The sequence below is a fragment of the Mercurialis annua genome, linkage group LG3 (genome assembly GCF_937616625.2).
Source record: "Mercurialis annua linkage group LG3, ddMerAnnu1.2, whole genome shotgun sequence".
Lineage (NCBI taxonomy): Eukaryota > Viridiplantae > Streptophyta > Magnoliopsida > Malpighiales > Euphorbiaceae > Mercurialis > Mercurialis annua.
In genome coordinates this window covers 74,034,821-74,058,218 of record NC_065572.1, presented here as the reverse complement: position 1 = coordinate 74,058,218, position 23,398 = coordinate 74,034,821, and the positions used below count along the sequence as shown (strand labels likewise).

At 29.6% G+C, this 23,398-nt stretch overlaps 2 protein-coding genes across 2 annotated transcripts; one reads left to right on the top strand and one right to left on the bottom strand.

The window, feature by feature from the left end:
- The first annotated feature begins 971 nt into the window (after positions 1 to 971).
- Positions 972 to 6,232, top strand: LOC126674495 (NAD(H) kinase 1). The gene is made up of 11 exons (XM_050368943.2): positions 972 to 1,223; positions 1,508 to 1,649; positions 1,747 to 1,866; positions 2,575 to 2,771; positions 3,193 to 3,303; positions 3,425 to 3,519; positions 3,774 to 3,880; positions 4,321 to 4,394; positions 4,497 to 4,575; positions 4,691 to 4,998; positions 5,603 to 6,232. Exons 1-11 carry the CDS (start codon positions 1,197 to 1,199, stop codon positions 5,909 to 5,911), a joined length of 1,569 nt encoding a protein of 522 aa, XP_050224900.1. The 5' UTR covers positions 972 to 1,196; the 3' UTR covers positions 5,912 to 6,232.
- Positions 6,233 to 6,359: 127 nt separating this feature from the next.
- Positions 6,360 to 10,340, bottom strand: LOC126675389 (protein RETICULATA-RELATED 4, chloroplastic-like). The gene is made up of 8 exons (XM_050370028.1): positions 9,627 to 10,340; positions 9,340 to 9,408; positions 8,373 to 8,504; positions 8,226 to 8,279; positions 7,982 to 8,026; positions 7,254 to 7,393; positions 6,815 to 6,940; positions 6,360 to 6,733 (listed from the first exon to the last, which is right to left on the bottom strand). Exons 1-8 carry the CDS (start codon positions 10,173 to 10,175, stop codon positions 6,667 to 6,669), a joined length of 1,182 nt encoding a protein of 393 aa, XP_050225985.1. The 5' UTR covers positions 10,176 to 10,340; the 3' UTR covers positions 6,360 to 6,666.
- Between the last annotated feature and the right edge of the window lie 13,058 nt (positions 10,341 to 23,398).

The window sequence follows — 23,398 nt, the reverse complement described above, 5'->3', positions numbered from 1 at the left end:
CATTGATGAAGAGTGAATTACGATTGGAAAATCATATAACAATGTTAACACATGATCTTTCAATTATCTAAAATACTAACAAACCACTCAAGATACAAGTAAAAAATAATTCGAAATTAGGCAAATTTAATATCGATTCCGCATAAAAGGACCGAACGAGAATTTGAGAGTGAAGTTCCTTGAGAGCGGGTTTTCGATTTGTCCTTCCGATTTGACCGGCAATTTGTTTGATTCGTTGAAACTTAGTATTTTCGATATCACCTTTAATAAAATTCTAAAAAGTCACCCATTCAAAAATCTTAAATCTACAAAAAATTAATTATGAAATTTGAACAATCTCTAATTTTTTAGAGTTCTAAAAAAACATACCACAAAATATAAAAACATAAATTTTCAAATAAAAAACACCAAAATCCATACCGGAAAAACTATCAAATGAATAAATTATCGAAATAAAGTATAAGTTTGTGACTTCTGATTGAAATCAGAAAATCACCTCTTTCCACCCTTTAACAGTTGATGTAAAGAGGAAGTTGTTTACAAAAAAAGAAGAGGAAATTTGAGAGAGAGTGATATGTTAATGATTTTAAATTATAGATCATGTTTAGTTCATGTAATAGGTGTAAAATGGAATAGAATATTTTATAGAATTATTGTTTAATAATTTTATGAAATAAATATTCCTTTTAAAAATTAAAGACTGACTATTTTATTACTTATAAAATAGCTATTATATATTCCATAAAGCAAACATGACCATAGATTAAAAAGTCGAAAAAGAATGTGATTTTGGTGATTCTGCCATTATTCTATGGTGCTAAATAAGACAGTGTATGGATTCACCAAAGTCAAAAAAAATGGGGGACCACCAAAATCTCTCTTTGCATTCTATCATAAAAACAGTAAAAAAATTACTAAAAAAAATAGTAAACCAAAGCGAAGGCTTGAGCACCTTCTCCCTCAGTTGTGACTTAGAATTAGATGGATAATTTTATATTTCTCTCAGTGGTCATTTACAATTAGATGGATAATTAAATATTTATATATTAATCAAAAATGTATAAAAATCGACGAGGAGTTAGTTAGTTCCATACCACAACTACTACACCTGCGCCATCTGTAACTGTAACCGTAACCGTAACCGTAACGCTCTTCTTCTGACTCTCATCGCACCTGCTCCGCCACTTTTCTCCTCCATGGCCCCGAGCAAGCTCAATTCCACTGTAATCTCACTTTTTCTTTTATTTAATTTTATTCAATTTCATGTTTTTGTTCTTCCTTCAATATAATTAGAAACTGATCAGATTTTGTTCGGTTTGGATCTGTTCATAAATTTTTCACTATACCTGAGAATTGTTGCCGCTGTCAATCATACTACAGCTGACTTAACGGATCATAATTTGTTGATGTTGACTTGTTCGGGAAGTTTATTCAAAACGGCGTCGTAATGCATAAATATGATTGATTATTGTTAGGTTAGCTGAATCATGATTCTTATGTTTGTTAGGATCCTTATGAGAATGGAGATGCTGGAATTAGTGATTCACTCTCGTTATTTCACTCCGAGAAGGCAGTTCAGGAGCTTCTACAGCAGACTCCGGTTCAGGGGACTGATGATCATCTTATTGAGTTTTCCGAGGCGTTAAGAAGTAAGTTTGTTATTTGTTGATGAATCTGTGTGTGGTTATTAGTTTAGTTTAAGTGTGATGTTGGAGCATGAATGTGATTTGTGATTTTATACATTAGCTGTTGCAAAGGCGTTAAGACGAGCTGCTGAAGGGAAAGCTTCTGCTCAAGCTGAGGCTACTGAATGGAAGCGGAGATATGAACTCGAGATGGAAAGGAATCAGCGGTTTCAGCGTCAAGGTTTCTTTTTAATACCAAACATACATACTAATTAGTAGCATAATGAGTTCCCTGGATAAATTGCTTACTCATATGTCGTCCCTTTTGTTAGAGTTCCCTGGATAAATTGCTTTCTTATTAAATTATTTTCGTTCTTGTTTGTTACTTCTGTTATTACTAACTGACAACTGTATCTTGCTAAAAGCGAGGTCTCCACTTGCAAGTAGCTAATGGGATTACCTATCCTTTTTTCTGTTGCTGTCTACTGACATGGATGCTTTAATTTTATTGGCTTGTGTCCTTTGTGGCTGAGAAATAGAGACCACATTGGCATTCTCAAGAATATGCATAAAGTTCACTTATTTTTGTCATTAGCAGTTGATAAGAAACCCATAAGAACGAAAAGTTCGCTAATAATTTTAAGAAAGCCTTGTTTTTGTCACAGTTGTTTTAATTCACTTATTCCTGCAGTACCCTTGATGGGTAAGCATAACTGGACATGGGTAAAACACTGACACTTTTGATCAATGAACGATTTCATATCTCCAGAAATAAATTAAAGTGGTATCACAAACTCCAACATGTTTCATATTGTGGTTATTGACTTCTTGTTGTTTTAGCTGGGGAAATCAAAAGACATCTGACTATATGCATTGACTACTACATGTTCTAAATAGTTTTTGATCCTACTTTACATATTAAATAGGAACATAATGGTTTGGAATGCAGAAAAGTCAGCCGGGAAAAACAATGGTGGCTTAGCCGAAGGGAAGACTCATAACCCAGACAGCCAATCTGTGCCAAGTAATCAAGCAAATGGATTATCTGAAACTTGTTATACCAATGGGATATGCTCTCATGAAATTCTTCAAAATGGAGAGACTGATTCCGATTCCAACATGTCTCAAAATAAGATGATGAGAAAGGTAATATCTCAGAAGTGTCTCTTAGTTGTCGAGCTAGTGGTTTATGGGCTATGTTATTGTTTAATTGCATGTGTCTATATTTTTCTAGGTTCACAACATCACATATTTGGATGGTAACCAACTAGTCTTGGTAATATTATGAACGTTTTTAAAGGTTCCTTCCTTGTATCTGATTTAGAACAAAAAGCACTTAATTCTGGGAACCATTTCTTTGCTTCTGGTATTATTGTTAATCAAAATGCTACTGTTTTAATTGTCTTCTAGATGATTAAAGATTTACATTGCTGCAATTTAAATGCTTGAAGTTTTGGCGACTGTCCTCTCATTGTAAATTGCAGTAATCAATGGAGATAATTTCATGTCCTGACAAATTAATGCTTCAAAATGCCTGATTGAGTCTTTTTTTTTTATCATGGGACAGGCATCTTTTAAACTTGCATGGTGTTGCAAAGGTGATAGTGACCAACACAAACATGATGTTGTATCTTTTGAAAGAGGGAACATAACGACTGCAGAGCGCAGCAGTAAACAGGTCTTTAGATACAAATATTTTTTAATTGCATACAGTACTTCAACTTATGCTGTTATTATGTATTAGGATGAGTACACATGGGACTCTAGCATGCGTCTAATCATCTCTCCTTTTGCCCCAGATTTCTTTAAAGTGGGAATCTGATCCACAGACTGTGCTTATAATGACCAAGCCAAATTCTACTTCTGTTCGTGTACTATGTGCAGATATGGTCAGGTATGGATACTTCTTCAATTATTTCAGTTTTGCATTTTCATTTCTGCAATTACTTTGCTCTAGTTGCCAAGCCAGATTTAGGATCTATGATATTCTGTTAAGGCTTAAACTTTCATTTTGTTTATCCATCTAAATATGATTAAAGCTTGCTACGCTTTTTTTTAACTGTATCTGTACTACCGTTGTGAGCCATGATGTCTAACTGCCATTTTTAGATTTCTGACATGCTTAAGCTGTTCAATTTTTGTTACCAGATGGTTGAAAGAGCATAAAAAGTTACAAATTTATGTGGAACCGCGTGTCAGGAATGAACTTCTAACAGAATCATCTTACTTCAACTTTGTTCATACTTGGAAAGTTGGTAAGCTGTTCTATTCTTATACTCAAAAAGGACAATGAGTGTACATTACTCTAGCTATCTTTTTTAAATCCAGAGTGTATTATCCAAGATCATGCAAGTGCAAATGCCTCCTCTATTGTACTGTTATACTATTCCATCTGACTGTCAATTCCATATTATCTCCACGGTTTTCGTTCATTATCCTCTTTAAGTTTCTCTTAGGCCGACTCTGCTGGTTAAAATTTTCTACAAAATTGAGATCTAACTACTTTTGTTTGATAAAATACTATTCCGTAAGAAGAAAATTAAGTTTGACGTTTCATTGATTAGTCTTACCATCAATATCATAATTTGCCCTTTCCAGTTTAAAAAAGTAGGATGCTGAATTTGGAATAAGTAAGATAATGAAATTAGCTTCGAGCAAATTATATCCTTCTTAATCCAATTATCTCCGTTTACAGACAAGGAAATCTCACAGCTACACACAAAAGTTGACCTTGTGGTAACTCTTGGTGGGGACGGTACAGTTCTTTGGGTACGTGCTTTCAGTTTTATTTGTACTAGTCTTTTTTTCACTTATTTCACAAGCTTTCATGATTTTGGTAGAATAATCATTTTCCATTTTTTTAATTGGCAGGCAGCATCAATGTTCAAAGGACCGGTTCCTCCCATTGTTCCATTTTCTTTAGGTTCTCTTGGCTTTATGACACCATTTTGTATCCTTTTCCTCCAATGAGTTAAGATACAGAATTTCTTTGTTGCTGATATAGACTTCTATTTCATATACATTTCCCGATTCTGACTGAAAAAGTATTCCTTAACATTTTCTAGATAGCGAACATTACAGAGATTGCTTTGATTCAATTCTGAAAGGTCCAATTAGCATTACATTGCGACACAGGTTGCAATGCCATGTTATTAGAGATGCAGCAAAACACGAGGTTGAAACCGAGGAGCCAATACTTGTTCTAAATGAGGTTACAATTGACCGTGGAATATCATCTTTCCTCACAAATTTGGAATGCTATTGTGACAACTCATTTGTCACGTGTGTGCAAGGTGATGGGCTAATTTTATCAACAACATCTGGCAGCACCGCATACTCATTGGCAGCTGGAGGATCGATGGTCCATCCGCAGGTGCATCATAATACTATCCTTTCTCTATATGCCATATTCTGCTTCATATCATAAGCGAATGATTTAGAATCTTTTTGCTCTTTTTAAAAATTTGCATTTCGGTCATCTTCGGTTATATCACTGAGCTAAATTGCTACATGTTGAAGAAACCTGATAAGATCAGTGTTTTTAGACTAGGTATCAAGTTGTTTGAGTTGCAACGATAAAAATTTCATCCATTTTGATTCTGGGCTTAATCATTCAAAACAAAACCTAACCTTTTTGAATTTTTTCATTCATGGCCCAACATTTCAAAAATGTCAATTTTGATCTAATTTTAATAAGTATATTTCAATTGTAGCCAACTAGGCTATTTATCAAAAAGAAATAGTCAAACCTTTTCAATTTTTTTCATTTATGATCAAACCTTTCATAAATCAAATGATACTTATCAATTTTAGGCAACAATTGATAAAATTAAAACGTTTGTTCATAAATGAAAAAAAAAAACGAAAAGGTTTGGCCTATTTTTTGGAGTTATTAATTTAAGCATATGTTTCTGTTGACTTTCTTCTATGTTAGGGTATCATATAGTACAGACATTCAAATAAATTTCTGAATGCAGGTTCCTGGCATACTCTTTACACCAATTTGTCCGCACTCCTTATCCTTTCGGCCTCTGATATTACCGGAGCACGTAACAATTCGAGTGCAAGTTCCATTCAATAGTAGAAGCTCTTCTTGGGCATCTTTTGATGGGAAGGACAGAAAACTGTTAGAACCCGGTGATGCACTTGTGTGCAGTATGGCGCCTTGGCCTGTGCCTACAGCATGCCAGGGGGATTCAACTAATGACTTCCTGCGGAGCATCCATGAAGGGCTTCACTGGAATCTGAGGAAAACTCAGTCTTTTGATGGTCCTCGGGAGCATTAAAGTTCTCGCTTTATTTTTCTCACAGAAGAAGTAAATGATGGATTTATACTTATTTAAGAGCATCGGCGTCATAGACATATAAAGTGTCAAATTAATTGCATCCGATGATGATGATGTGATGAAAATCCGAGGAGGCAATTTAAATGTATGTTCTAAAACCAAATTGCCTCTATACTTTATAGAATTGATGTAGCTGTTAAAGGAGTTAGATACAAGAAAGCCTACTGTAGAATGTGTTTGTGATAGACAGTGTCTCCTTGTAGTATCTGCATTATACATCGTTTAATTTTTTAATTGTAGTAATAAAACGAAATTTTATCACATTTCTGATTATGCATTGTAGCGTAAATATCATCTAATCTGATATTTCAACATTTGTCTTTCGGCAGACTCTGAAATTATGGTTGGAATTAACAAAGTTTACAGAAGTACTTCATGAAGATAAAAATGGAAAAGAAAAATAGAATATACATCATATTGTTAAAATTTGGAGCTACAAATACTTTTGAACACTCAAATTTTATCGCTAATATTGTCTAAAAATCTGGTTATTACACTGTAGAATGAGAAGAAAGAAAACAGACTACAAAATCTCAGCTTTATCGACTAATTCCGCTGTATTAATTTTTTTTAAAAACACCCATATTGGAAAGAAAGAACCCGTATTCTGACCCGAAAGCTCACCAAATTCACCTGATATACCTACTTCATTTTTCTTTAACAAGCAAATAAATATTTCTCAGACTGGTTCTAAATCAAGCCAATTCCTTGTGTTCCTCTTGAGCCTTCTGAATTCCTATCAGACGTGCATAATCCACCCACCTGTTGAAGTTGACGGTAAATGTGAGAATCAACGGATAGAAAAATATAAAGTTCAAAATTTTCAGAAGTATAAAATCTTACAACAATGAACCCAAGTATGTATTGCCAGTTCGAACAGCAAAACAAATTGCGCTAAGCAAGAACTTGTGCTGGTGCAGTAGAGGTTCCAAAATCCGCTGTTCAACTACACCAGCCAGTACTTGATACCTATTCAAAATAGGTTATGAGTAAGAAATTCAAACGCCACGAAACATCAACGAGAATTATCGCACATGCCTTGGCAACAAAAATAATAATTAAGGATTAAACTTTCTAGAATTTCATTGTTCACCCTCAGCCCTCATGTTAGGGAAAAATAAGGGGGAGAGAATTTGTTACAGCAAAGCAGGGCATAGGATCTCATGCCGTTTCCATATTATTATTGGTGCTATAATGGGATGTCATCATCAAAATTAAGTACAAGGAAATGTAAATCTATATATGCATGAAGCATGAACAATAGAAAATCTCAATACGATACCTGAGATTACTAGATACTGCCATATAGACACCATAGGCAACACTGGTGGATAATATAGGAACATTTTCAACTTCACCAGCAGAAGACTTATCAACTGCTTTCCGTGCATTGATCAATGCATTTGTTACTGCCGTGCCGACCTACATTGCATCAAATGATTACAGGGTCAAAATTAACAGCATTTAAACAAATCGTAAATTAAAAAAAAGGCCTTATTATAAACAAGCACGATAAAAGATTGAACAAATATTACAATTGAAAAAGCAGTAACATAATGATCGGACATATGTTCTATGTTTTAAGTCATTACAGGCTATTAGCCTCTAATTATTAAACAAGTACGATAAATGATTGAACAAATATTACAGTTGAAAAAGCAGTAACATAATGAAAAGACATACGTTCTATATTTAAGTCATTACAGGCTCTTAGCCTCTTAGCAACACAAAATCATTTAAAAAGTTATGCCACTTACCGGCAAGAATAACTAAAGTTGGGAAGATGTATCTTATCCGGATAAATTTCAGGCACACTAATGTGCCCCGAGGAAACTATGTGACAACTTTAGTAGCAAACATATTAAAATTGAGTTGATTCCCTTCTCAATGATTCAGAAGGAATTCTCATAAACACGACTTAAGGTCGCAAAAGGAAAGAGATGCACACATACAAAGTAGCACAAATAGCCCACATCTAATTGAGTCCCTTCCTTAGCAATAACAACTTACCATTGATGAGGTGGTGCCGACGGCAAAAAGTTTCGCTCCATTACGCTGCATTAAACAATGAAATAGGTTAAAACAAAAAAGGGAAATAATAATAATAAGGCGAAATTAAATTTCTTTATATTTAAATATAAAATATAAACAAATAAAAGGGGTTTTCTTGATTTTTCAATGTTAACATTTTACTATTCTAGACATGATACAGAAAGAATAGCATTTATCCTGTGTAGCAGAAACCAATCCTTACCGCTATTGCGCCTAATCTTTGTACCAATGAATAGGAAGTTCCGGAAAGTGCAACCTACAGTAGATTTGAAAACAGAAATTGAAAACATTCATTATTGGATCATCCGTATATATAACACATAGATAAATTTATGAGCAGAGTAATAACCTGGAATGCATTATCAGGGCAATTGAAGAAGAATTTTGCAATAGGTCCTGCAGTGCCTGCAAGAGGTAGTCTGAGAGATACTGTTGGAGCAGGAAGATAAACAAGCATGAAATCTGCAATAATGGCCATCACCTGAGAGGGAAGAAAATCCAATTGAGAAGGAAAATAATTCATTAAATAGAATGACGGGTCTTGGTTCTGTTCTGTAGGGGCCATTAAATGCCTATAAGATTAAAGTTTGATCAAGTAAAAAGCAAAATAATCCTCTAAAACATCGATTAAGTCCAAATAAAAGAAAAATATGCACAGCTTATTTATACAAACTACCTCATTTATAAATTAACTCTTAAGCATTTTTAAAGACTTTAAGTCATCAATGATAGAGTCTGAATCAAAAAATTTAGCAATCTCCTGAATATGGGTCAACACGAAATCTTTAAGTTGAAATGAAAGATTCAATTTGGCTTTTCTAAATAAAAAATTTAATCTTACAAGTTTGTTTGTTTTTTAAATACATAAAAGTCAAATAGATCATATATATTTACACATGTTAATTGAGAGTTAGATAATTAAGTCACTTATAATACCAGTATATATGATATTAATACTATTATAATATATACATATTTTGGAGGGGTTAAAAAATTTCAATTATTTTGGGGCCAATGGAGATCCGCCATCTAGGTAGCACGGACACGGAAACGGGGAAACAGGAGACTCGGATGCAGAGAAACAGTGTTATTTTAAGGTTTCCTATGTAAAAAAAAAAAAGTTCCGTGTTCGAAACGTCAAATGTCCGGCATGTTTCCGAAACGGGAACATTGATTGAATAAAGTGTTTGTGCTACCTAGTCCGCCATTGGACATAATCAGACAGACATGGTTGTATTCTGCTTGCAAAAACTATAAGATAAAAGAAGAAATCTTGACAAGGCACAAATCTAAAATCTTGGTGATAAAAGTCGTACCACATCTGCAAAAACAATTTCCAGCTCCTTGAAAAAATTCTCTCTGCGACGATCATATTCTGCAGCAGTCTGAAACAATGACAACCAAAAAAAAGTAAAAAATTCTGATGCTAGACTGAATTTTCAAACAATGTAGAAACAAATAATTTCAAAAAGTTAAATTTTATAAATTTAAAAAAGATTCCAAATTTTCGTTAATTAATTGAAATTTCAAATTAACTGATTAAGCAACAAAAATAAAAAGTATCACTCTGAAATTATTTCTAAAATAGGAAACATTTTATTACCTTAGTGAAGATACCGACGCCGCACTCGATCCCAATCTTGGCCAGAAACAGATCATCAGCCAACAACCGCTCCTTAAAACCACCAAACTGAAGCAACCACCGCAAGAAACCAGACTTCTCTAACTCCAAAAACCTCGAAACCACCGCCCCGGGAATTCTACCAGCCTGAATCGCCGCCGCTAAATCCTTAGGCAAGCTCTCTAATGACCGTTGAGCCTCTAATAGCACCACCATCGCCTCATTTCTGTTTTTATCACCTGCATTGTCACTATCACCACCATTGCTGTGATTGTCGTCGTTGTTACCTCCGCCGCCGCCGGAAGGTGGATTGTTGTTGAAGCCGCCAGTGTCATCTCCGCCGGTGGCTGAAGGAATGAATAAAGGGAGAAGAGGGCTGTGTTGGTGGAGGTGGCGGAGAGAGAGCGGCGAAATGGAGGGGAGGGAGAGACGGAGGTGGAGAGGTGAGGAGGTGATAGATGGGCGGTGGAGATTGAGTTTGGGATTGGAGGTTGGGAGAGAGGAGGTGAAGAAACAGGCGGAGATGGCCATCGTTTGGCGGCGAGGCGGTGGTGGTTTGTGTTTTGATTTTGGTTGATGGAAAGTAGTGTGTAGGTTTGCTGTTTTTAAGTAGAGAACGAAATTTCCGTCTGTTTTTGTCGTTGCTAAAAGTGTTGAGGTTAATTCAAAGCCTCTTTTGTCGCTGTCTCCACCACCGCTTTCCTAGTATTTGGCGACCACGCTCTCCTCGCATTTAATTTTCCAATTAAATAAATCATTAGGGTAACTAAAAAATAAAAACACATTAAAAGAATGAATACGTTAATCATTTAATATTATAAAAGGCATATAATTTTAGATTTTTTTTGTCGGAAAATGTAAACGACTTCATTAATAGGATAAAATGACTATAAAGGAATTTTTTGGCTACTAAATATGTCGCCCTAAACATTATAATATTGTACAAGTCAAATAAATTCATATTTCTTTTGTGGACGATGAAATAATAATATTAGTTTTTTTTTATTAAAGGTGGAAATCGACTTTTAGAGTCTCATGTTAGTTGTTAGTCACCGAGGCGTGGTTCGAACTCACAATCTCTCGATGCACTTAGAGACGGTTTAACCATTCAGGCTAGCCTGGACCCACATTGGCAAATAATAATATTAGTTCACTAGTAGTAGATATGTAGTTGAGAAAATTTGGAAGGGAGCACGAGAACACGTTCTAAGGAAAGCGTGAAGAGAAGAATTGGAAGGAGGCAGAGTTAGGCTGATTTTAGTACACTTTGCAGTAGGTGGCTGCCACCATCACCGTTGTCACCGTCTAGCTATTTGTTTCAGTTATATTTTCTTTTTCAGTTATTCACTATATTCTGTTAAAATAAAAGGCTAATTTTATTTTAATAATAAACTTTTATGAATTTTATCGGTTATAGCAATCTTTTAAAATCGTCGGGATTAATTTAGTTTAAATATTCAGAATTTTTTTTAATTATTTAAACTAATTTTGCATGTAATAATTTAGAGTTAAATTTAAAAATAATTATAAAAAATTCTGAATATATCAAAATATACTAATCCTGACAATTTTAGAAAGGGCGGCGATATTTGCAGAGAAAATTTTGGTACGGCCATAGCAATTTTTAAAATTTGGACATTGTTATCCTTTTATAATTAGTAAACTATTTTCTTCTTTTTGGTTTACATTTTTTGTTCCTAATGGTTTTCAAAACTATTTAAAAAATAAATGAGGGTGCACAAAAAAAAATTTAAACTTTATAATTATAATTAAAAAATAACAAACTCCTATTTTTGTTGTTGAAATGTAAAAAAAAATGTACAAATAGTAATATAATGTAATTCTTGATTAACTTTAAATATTTTTTCTTTATTTCAACTATTTTTTTATTTCTATCGTCGTCAATAATTTACAAAAATATTATCAAAATTTAAAATGAATTTTTTCAAAAATTCTATGTCATTGTATATAAAGTCATTTTACATGCTTCTAAGCATTTGAATGCTAAGCACAATATGGTTAAAAATTAAATAATTGTAATTTCGAGGAGGTTCAATAGATAAAAAAATCAAAAGTTTAGATGCGCAATAGAAAATAAAAAATAGTTAAAGAGTTAAATAAAATAAAATAGTATAGTTTGAGGGTCAAATTATACATTTAAGTTATTTTCACGTGCTTCAAAGCGTTTAAATACACGTGTTTTGTCACGCTGGATAAAAAAGACAAAAAAAAATGAATGTTCAGGATTAAATAAAATAAAATCAAAAGTTTTAAGATTCAATAAAAACGGAAAAACTTTATAGAGATCAAAAAATAAAAAAAGTATAATTTAAAAGTTAAACTATGCATTAAAAATGTTGAATCTGGTACAAAAATTTTATAAAAACCAAGAATCATTCTGCGAATGTGGCTGCTCATGCCTTAATTAGAGCTACTTCTTCGGCAGGATGTTGATTCTGGTCTGAAAGCGCTCCAGATTTCTTATGGAGTGTTTTTATTTTATATTTCTATTAATAAAGCTTAATTTGATGGTAAAACGAAAAATATGAATATTTTGGTACATCAACTTAATTATATTAACTTTGTTGAAATCCTAAAGCAATCTAACTTGTGGATGTGCACAATATGTCCCGATTTATTTTGTACTAGTCGTAATCCCGCGCATTTGCGCGAAATCAAATCAATATGTGTCAGATCTATAAATAATGGCAAAAATTAATAATTTATAATCTATGATAATAAAAACAAAAAAATAATGGGATAATTGCAAATTAATACACAAACTTTACCCTAATTTGCAATTACAACACAAACTTTAAAACTTGGCAAATTGGCACACCAATTTTCATTTTTTGGCGAATTGATACACCGAACTGAAAAAACACTAACGTGGACATTGTCATATAAAGCCACGTGTTGTTGTATGATTGGTCGGTGTACTAATTTGCCAAAATTATGAAAGTTGGTGTATTAAATTGCCAAGTTTCAAAGTTCGTGTTGTAATTGCAAATTAGGGTAAAGTTTGTGTACTAATTTGCAATTAACCCAAAAATAATTTAGTAATTAATTACTTCAAAGTATTAATATATATGGAAATTTTTTTTATGTTTATAAAATTCTTCGATCGTAACTTACAATAAATGAAATTTGAAATATGAGGAATTAAAAAATTAAAAATATTTAATATCTATGGTACTGTGTTAAAAAATTATGAGGAATTAAAAAATAATATTACAATAAATAAATTAGATAAAGTGAAAAATTTATTGTGTTGGAATTTGATTTTTTTCGCATAAACTTTGGCTATTTTATTTATTAATATAAAAATTAATTCATATTATTTATTAAGTTAGAAATATCATATTAACACACATGTAGGGATAAGTTTGAGAATTTATAAGATAAATTGCAAATAACTATAAATAATTAAAAGCTGCAATCTTCTGTTCTCCGCATAAATATTTAAAACTATTAATAAAACTAAATAACAGAAGTAATTGTTTAAAGTGAAAAGATAAGTAGTTTATGGTTATACAGATTAGTAGTAGTTCAAATAGATAAAAATGAACAGTTTAAATGAGTTGAAATTTTAATTAAAAAAATAAAAATATAATAAATAGTTTAAAAAAGTGAAAATTCATGAGAAAATGTTATTTGGTAAGAATCAATAAAAGAGTTATGTTGGTCCTCTCAATTATTAGAAATTTAGAAAGACAAATCAATATTATTATTTCATAGTTTATGGTGTCTCAATAATCAATATGTACATAACATATTAAAATATAAAAGCAAAGATTATAATAAATTTAAAGCAATGATCAGTGATCTAAATTTTTGTGTTTTTTTGAAATTTAAATAAAATTTAGTATAAATTTATAATTATTAGACAACTTAAAAAAGTACTAAGTAATAATAAAATAACAAATTAAAATTATAGAATTCAATCAAGTTACACAAAAAAATGGTAGAAATTTTTAAATTTTAGAAAATCCAAAAAAGAAGGTTACCAATAATTATTATCTGAAGTTTTCTTCTATCAGAGTAGTATAAGTCTGCATTTTAATAGCCAAAGTCTCTGTATCAATAGCATATGGCTTTTGTAGTGGAAGAAATATACATACCTCTCAAAACCATTCACTTGCAGAGACAAATTAGAATAATCAAATTATAAAAAATTGAAATTATTTATAGATAGAAACCATACAAGAGTTTGTATATTAATAGAATTAGATATCTTAGTTGAATATAAATTTGAAACTTATCAAAAAAAAATATTCAACGAATAACTATAAAAGAATTTACATAACAATAAAATCAAATATTTTAGATAAATACAAATTAAAAATTTAGTAAAAATAATAAAATTAAAATAAGTGGTTTATAAAAAATGGAGACTATAAAAAAGCTCTATTTGGTGAGAATGAATGAGAAGGCTCCGTTGGTCCTCTCAATTATATAAGTACTAGTCGTACACCCGCGCATTTGCGCGGAATGGATATAAATAAATATTATTGAAAATATTTTAATACTAAAAATGTCAAAATAAATTCGTAATCTGCAAACTAATAAAAGTAAATAAAATGAAAATTTATTATAATAATTAACTATTTTAAAATATTAAATATTTATAATGTTTTTTTATATTTTATAAAATTCAGCCTTATTTTCTGTCATTATATCTATAATGATTTTTGTTATTTTGTCATGATTTTTTTTCCTTCTTCCTCTTTAATTTTTTTGTATTTTACTTTTTATATAGATATTATGGAATATAAAGTTTTAAACTATATTTCATGCGAAAGAAAAATTGGTAAGTTTCAATAATAAATATATGATATTTCTTGTTTTGCTCATTTATATTTTAATATGATATTATATTGACTTTTTAAAATACTGTGTATGAACTTTTATAGGAATGTGATATTCAAAGTCTTTATATAATTTAAAGTTTGGATCAACTGATTAGATAATAATTTATTTGCAATTAGTAATGTCTTATTAAAATTGTATTTACATTAATTAAAAATTAGGAAAATATTTTTATTGTCCCATTTACGAAATTTCAATGTTATTTTTATATAATCCCACTATAAGTCTCACTTAATTTTTTTTAGTACTTTTTAAAACTTATTTTTTTACCTTTCTTAGACTTAACAGTTGAATACAATTAAAATAATTAATAACTAAACATAATTTCAAAGCAATTGTTAAGGAGTAAAAAATTAAAAATAAATTTATATCACCGTATGTCAAAATCTACTAAAAAGTGTATTATTAGCGAATGTTTGATAGATTTTAACATAAAAATAAGGCTTAATTGCTCCAAATCAACTTTCGCGTATTTTTGGTATTTGACACGAACTTTTACTTTTAGCATATAAATACACGAACTATCAATTTTTTGCATATATAACGCGGGCACCGTTTTCGACATAAAACGGTACCATTTTTGACCTAAACGGCAACGTTTTATACCTAAAACGGCATTGTTTTTCATCTAAAACGGAAATTTGGTCATATATGCAAAATATTGAAAGTTCGTGTATTTATATGCCAAAATCAAACGTTTGTGTCAAATACCAAAAACACGCGAAAGTTGGTGATTTTTTTATGCATTTAAGCCTAAAAATAAGGTTCTATTTTTATATAGAGTACTTACCGTGAGTTTTATTTTTATATACTATTTATTTAATGATTTCTAACTTTTTATTAACTATTAGTTTTATTTTTATTGAATTCTAATTTATGTAAATTTTTTAATCTCTACAAATTATTTATTTTACTTTACTTTTATAAAATTAATATATTTATATTCTCATATACATTTAAAGGGGTAATACGAATTGTATATATATGTATATTGAATTTATAATATTGATTGGAATAGATTATTTGATGGAGCAGTATGTCATGGAGATTTGGAATGTCATAGACATAGCAACGTTCTTATAAACTCATCAAAACAAAAGAATATAAACTTACTTTAAATAATGCTTTTCATGTAAGTGTAATTACGAACAACTGTAAAAGCTAATAAACGATTAATATTTAACTTAGTTGGACATTCTCAATATTTTAGTTTATGTAGAATTGTTATTCTATATGGATAATGGATAGTAGTTTAAACAAAATAAATGATGGAGTATTAAAAGAGGTAGTTTAAAAAAGGAGGGAACTCATAAGATTGCTCTATTTGGTGAGAATTAATGAGAAAATTCTATTTGGTGAGAATTAATGAGAAAATTCTATTTTGTGAGAATTAATGAGAGAGCTCCGTTGGTCCTCTCAATTATATAAGTATATAGATATAGATTCATATTTTGGGTGGTTTGTTGGTATTTTAAATCAAAATTAAAAGAATATAAATTAATATTATTAATAACTGTTTATTTTTTTTAATATTTTGGGAGGGAAAAGTGCTCGTGGGAGGAATCGAACCCACGATAGCTCATTGGTATATAACTGTTTACTTATAATTTACTCTTAATTAAGGAATTCTATTTTTTTTTAAATATATCCATATTATAATTGTAATCGAATTTTAATAAAGAAAAATTAGACCGCAAGGTCCAGACGACAGTGATTGATGTTTGGTGTTGCTTCCAAGAAGTTTGGAAGTCAAAGGTCAAATTATAGTACTTCATTGGTAGTTTAATCTGTCGAGTGGACCGTCAAGTTTGGACCCAACCTGAACCAGCTTTGATTGAAGCTCCAAGCCAGTATTATTTCAGAATGTTCATTCCACTGTTTGTTTTTTTATGAATGTCCTTCTGTTTCACATTTTTCTTACATGGAATTATTAGGATCAAATCAAATTATGCAAAGTTATTCAAGTACAAACATAGTACCTACCTATATTGCATCTTTACATTACTCAATTACGCTTATGCATTATTGGGCTGGCAAAATAGGGTGAGACTATAAGAGAATTTGGCGGTCGGAAAATCAAATTAAACTAAATTAAAATAGCTTAATTTTTTGTAATAATTTGAAGAGGTGGAAGTGCTTTCGGAAGAATTTGTACTTACGACCTGACAATTTGTTGTCCAACATTTATATTATTTTGAGCTATAACTCATTGGTGAAATAGCTTAATTCCGTTTGTCTAATTTATATTTTCCCAAATTTTGATTTTTTTATTAAAAGTATATGTAAGATTCTTTTTTTTAAAAAAAAAATTTAGTAATAATCTTTTTTCTGTTCTAATGGTTAACATTATATTTTACAATTTAGTTTATATTTTAATTCATAAAATTAATATCGCTTAAAGTTGTATTTTGGTAAAAAAAAATCAAACCAAGCTGATTGAGATTTACTATTTTAATTTGGTCCGATTTTTATTTTTCCAAAAACCAATAGATTTTGATTTCTTTACTATGTAATCGAACTAAAATATTGAATGCACACCCCCTAGTCCGATCGGCATCTATTAACTCCCATTTTCATGTTGACGAGAACATGTTGATTTTTATTTATAGACGTTATGGTAATTTTTTTTTTAATAAATTAGAATTAACTTTATAATATAGCACACCAGCACTATTAATCTAATATTATATCAAAAATATATTTTATGTGTATTATGTTTACTAGTTAATTTTTAAAAAATGCTTCAAATTCGATAATTTAGTACCGGCTTTTTCTAGAAATGGAATCAATAGTTGTATAAAATTTAAAAAAATTTAAAATTTTAAAATAAAATTTATATTTTTTAAATGAAATTAATATACTTTCTAAATAATTTATTAAAAAAATTAAACTAGATATATAGTAATTTGGTACGAATGAGAATATCACAAAAATACCACAAAAATAGCTCAACATTTCATACATTGTCACCTAATACTATTACTTATCATTCCTACCACAAAAGCACAAAAGTTTACAACAAACACCATTCCATTAAAAAGGTGACACATGGCAAATATGACATTATCTTAATAAAAAGGAATAAAAACAGCTAGCACATGTGATTGGCGTGTCAGAGCGCGTCAGCGCGCGTCATAGCGCGTCAGCCAATAGCACGCAAGCATCAACAAACTATACACACAGTTTTGTAATATCATCTGATACATCTCTGATACATCTCCGATACATCTCCGAGATATCATTGATACATTCTCCAAAAAAATAAAATTGACAGTTTTTTATTTATCTTTTAAAAATATATTTTGATTATATATCGTATTTTATTATTCCTACATATTTATAAATATAAAAAAATCCACAAAATTATTCAAAGTAATATTTACAAAAATTAGAAAGTTAGTTTAATTAACTACAATAAATAATTATGTATCAATGATGTATCAAACAAATATATGTAAAAAATACATAGTGTGTAAATTTAATAAAAATGTATAAATTTAGTAAAAATGTATCAATCATGTATCTATTTAAATACATTTAAAAATATATCTATCGTGTATAAATTATGTATCAGCGATGTATCTATTAAATACATTTAAAAAAATGTGTATCATGTTTATATATATATATATATATATATATATATATATATATATATATATATTTTATAGAATTTGACGATGATTTATTTGAATATATCAGATATGTATTCACGCTGTAAATAATACTCCAACGATGGCAGTCCTTGAAACTATAGAACTTGACAAAACAGAAATGTATCAGCGATGTATTAAATATGTATCATATATGTATCGGCGATATATTAAATTATATGTTTGATAATTTTTCAATTTTCAACGTAATTTGACAATAGTCTTTTTAAATATGTATAAATTATGTATCGGATATGTATCACATATGTATCCGATATGTACCAAATATTTATCGAATATTTTGTATTTCTACTCATTTTTTTCCTTTCTTCCACCTTGGGCTTCCGGTCAAACCATGAAATCAAACCGATCGAATATAAACAAAACAATAAATATAATAATACTAATTAAAATGAAATAATTAGTTCGTTTTAATTAATATTATTACATATATGTTTATAAGCTTTTTAAAATATAAAAACGAACCAATCGAATTATGTATCATGTTTAATATTTTTTTTTATAAATATCACGTATTATTATGTATCGAAAATGTATCACGTATGTATCCGATATGCATTAAATATATATCGGAGTATCAAATATTTATCGAATATTTTGCACTTATACTCTTTTTTTCCTTTCTTCCACCTTGGGCTTCCAGTCAAATCATGGAAACAAACCGATCAAATATATATAAAAATAATAAATATAATAATACTAATTATAAGCTTTTTTATATATAAAAACGAATCGATCGAATTAGTCAGTTAATTCAATTAATGTATCAAATATGTATCTATCATGTATAAATTGTGTATTAGAGATGTATTAAAAATATATTCAAATTGCAATTAAATATAGTCGATTAGAAATCAATAAGCACTAGAAAAATTTATTTTAATTAGTATTATTACATATATGTTTATACGTTTTTCTCAATATAAAAACGAACCAATCTAGTCAGTTAATTCATTTAATGTATCAAATATGTATCTATTATATATAAATTGTGTATCAAAAATATATTCAAATTACAATTAAATATGATCGATTAGAATTCAATAAACACTAGAAAATAACCTCAGCATCAATAACATATCCAAAAATGCACTATCTAACATTCAAAGATTAAATATTTATACTCAATTCATTAAAAATAAAATTAGAGATGTATCGAAAATGTACCGCAAATGTATCACAAATGTATCAGAGATGTATCCACTCTATTAACAATTTTCTAACGTCGGTCTTGATTTATAAGATTTTGAAAAATAAAATAAAATTGATTCATCTTGCAGAAATATAACAATAGAGATATTATACTCATTTAACCGAATAAAAATTACAAATAAAAGTAAAATGAAGCTAAAAAATAAATTTAATTTTATAACCAATCTAAAGTGAAGAGTAAGTAAAACAAGTTGTGAGCTTCACTGTGACCTTTTTTGCTTGTAAAGTGTCATTTCTTCTATCTTCCGGTATCATTTGAATAAAAAAAACAAGTAGCAACAAAATTAGGCCATTGAAATTCATAGGTACACCTACCGAGTTCAAAGTCTAATAGCAAAAGTGCTCTATAATGGTTCAGTAATTTTCACAAACAGGTACAACTCAATTCATCATTCATTCATCCATACATACCACTAAAGACATTCATTATCCATACATACCACTAAAGACATTGAGTAACCCATCAATTTGTACGAATTTACATCGCATAATTTCTAAAAAAATTGACTAATTCAGATAAAACAAAACAAAACAGAATTCTTTATTATTTACAACAACTAATTAAAAAATCAAACATAAACCCAAAAACTTCAATCCAAGCTAAATCAATTCATTATTTGATTTCAACCAAAATCAAATCCTGAAGATCAAACATAAACCCAGAAACTCAACAACATCGAATTGTTCCTTATTCACAACAACTAATTAAAAGATTAAACACAAATCCAAAAACTTCAATCAAAGCTAAATCCATTCAATGACAAAAGAATAATCAATAATCCTTACATAATCTTCGAATTCTTCAAGAATCTATTGACGAAAACTGTAATTGCTTCGTGAATCCTCGATTGATTTGAACCTGCCGTTGACTACTCACCGATTGATAGTTTGAGACTACTGATAAAGAATTAAAAATCAAGACTTGATTATTTTGATGATTTAATGAAGAATTAACTGAAATTTGGAAGTTTTATGTTTTATTTTACTAACCTAGGGTTTTCCTCTGTTTACCACATGAAGGAGAAGAAGAAAAGTGTTACATGGGTGATTTGACTGGACACGTGTGTAAACTTGAGAAGAAAGTGGTAGTAGTGAAAATAAATGAAGAAAGCTTGTGATTATGAAAATAAAATGGTATTAATGAAAACAGATTTATCAAAAATTGTACTGCGTGAAAATAAAAGCCTTTTTGTTAGTTTTCTTGTTATTTTCTCTAATAACTATAGCTTTGATTTGTTCATTTTTAGAAAAAAAATAAGAGACACAATCTAGCAATATGATTTCAGGCCCTCCCATAAGAAAACAAGGCCCATTTTTTGTGATAGCAAATCATCCGTAATTTACATGTTTTACTGCATGACCAATCAAATTATGCCACACACGTATTTTTTTTTTTAACTTAAACAGTCACCGATCAATCCAGATAATCAGAAAGATTAACGAAGAACCTTGAGATACATCTTTAGTGGCTATGCAATATAGGCCTGCCATGAATAATCATAAAATTAACTTAAGTAATACCTTTTTATCGGTAATCTTAGACTAAATTTTTAGGTGCCGTTTGGTTCGCCAAAAAAAGGGGGAATGAGAATGGGAATGAGAATGATTCCTATTGTTTGTATTTGTTTTGTTAAAATACACTAGAAAATGAAAATGTGATTACCCCTTCAATGGGCATCACCCATTCCCACCTTACCCTATAGGATTGAACTTTTAGAAATGGGAATCAAAATTTAACAAAATATTTTAATAATAAATAATAAATATATAATTATTAAAAAAATTAGTTTTAAAATTTAAAAAATATACTTAAAATAAAAAAAAATTAGTTTGAACCATTCCCATTCCTACACTTAAAATTAGTTTAAAAAATATACTTAAAATAAAAAAAAGTTAGTTTGAAATATACTTAAAGTTTTAAAGATCAACCATTCCCATTCCTACACTTTGAACAAAAAAAAAAAAATGAAAACAATCATTCCCATTTCCATTCCTTCTCATTCCGATTCCCATTCTGATTCCCATTCCCAACCTTAAAACAAACGGCCCCTTAGTTAAATGATTCCAGTCGTTTGTTGTCTATCCATAAAATGCATTTAGCCTCAGTTGTTCGTTGGGCCGGTTCGATGATTCTTTACGAATTAGCACTCTTGATTAATCTGATCTCATTCTCATTCCAATATGTATGTTTGTTATAATCTTCATGACTCGTTTAAGAATAATTAATTAATGAAGTCGTTGAAGTATCGATCACAAGAGTAACTATAGCGAATTCGAATTTGTTTGAAAAAATAAAGACATGGCTAGATACATATTGTATTTTCCGACTTGTGCTTCTTGACAGCTATTTGGTACTGCATATATCGGAATTTGGAAATATTTTGCAATGAACGAATATGAATATTTTCTTTAGATTTGCCTAAATTTTTTATAATTTTTTACTCTTTAAGCAGTATAATAAAAGAAATAGATTTGGCTGCTCTTTCCCTCTTTAAATTCATATTTTTAAATTAAATCCAGAGATATATGACTACTCGAATGATGCCACAAACACATTTCCGGCTTGCGGCTTCGTGCCTGTGCCAATTATTCCCATTCGCAATTACATCAATTTATACTATTTTTAAGGCTTAATACATAATTTGACCCCTAAACTATACCATTTTATTCTCTGCGACCTCTAAAATAATTTCGTGTTCTTTTGGATCTCTTAACTCTTTTTTTGGTTCTGTTTAACCCCTCACACGGAATGTGCAAACCACGCGCGATGACGTGGATAAAATTGCTGACATGGCTTTTCTGACATGGGGTTAAATAGAATAAAAAAAATAGTTAAGAGGTTCAATGGAACACTAAAATAGTTTAGAGGTTATAGGGAATAAAAGGGTAAGGTTTATGGGTCAAAAAATATATTAAGCCTAAATATTTTTTTAATTTAAAATAAAAAGTGATGTACTTTACATATTATTTGAAAAAATCATCTAAGGCTTTAAAAATCATGAAATTTAGCGTAATTTTAACACAAATTTTAAAAATTCAGAATTGATTTGAAAGTTTGAAATTGCAAAAAATTAAAAGCTGGCGTATTAAAATTGGAAATTCGTGAAACACGCTAAAAATTATAATATTTAAAAAAAATAGTCTTTTTTTAACATTATCACAGTATAGTAAATTTATATATTTTATAATATCGTTAAAAACAGACAAACTTCATTTATCATTATTGAAATGTAAACAAATATTTACATGTACAAGAAGTTATATTATGTAATTATTTGACTAAATTTCAATATTATTTTATTTTTCTAGAAGATTAAATGGATAAAAATTAAATAATTGTATTTTGGAGAAGGTTAAATGGGTAAAAATTAAAAGTTTGAAGGTGTAATAGGAAAATAAAATAAATTCAGGGGTCAAATAGAACAAAATAGTGTAGTTCGTGTGTTCAATAGAACAATTTATGCTTTTTAATTATCCTTCACGCGCTTCAAAGCGTTTGAAAACACGCGTTTTTGCCACGTTGGAGGAAAAAGGTTAGATCGGCAAAAAAGTTGCAGTTGACGGGTTAAATAGAACAAAAAATAAAGTTAACAGGTCCAATAGAATATCAAATTAGTTTAAGAGTCTCAGAGAATAAAAGTGTATAGTTTAGGGGTCAAATGATGTATTAAGCCCTATTTTTAACTTAAAAAATACTAATTAATCCATTTAAATTAATAAGAAGGATTATTAAAATTATAATCCAAGCACCCAGAAATTAATACATCTTCATTGGCATATTTATGCAATATAGGCTTGTCATGAAATATAGGTTTTTCTTTCAACGGTAAAGATAACGGTTTGATTTATATTGTTAACTAAAAAATAATACAAAACAGAGATTATAATTAGAACCATCTGATCGTTTAATATACGAGAAATTCTTATGTAGACTCGGTTTACCACGTTATCCATAGACTAAGCTATCACATTATGACACGTTATTAAAATGATGTCAAT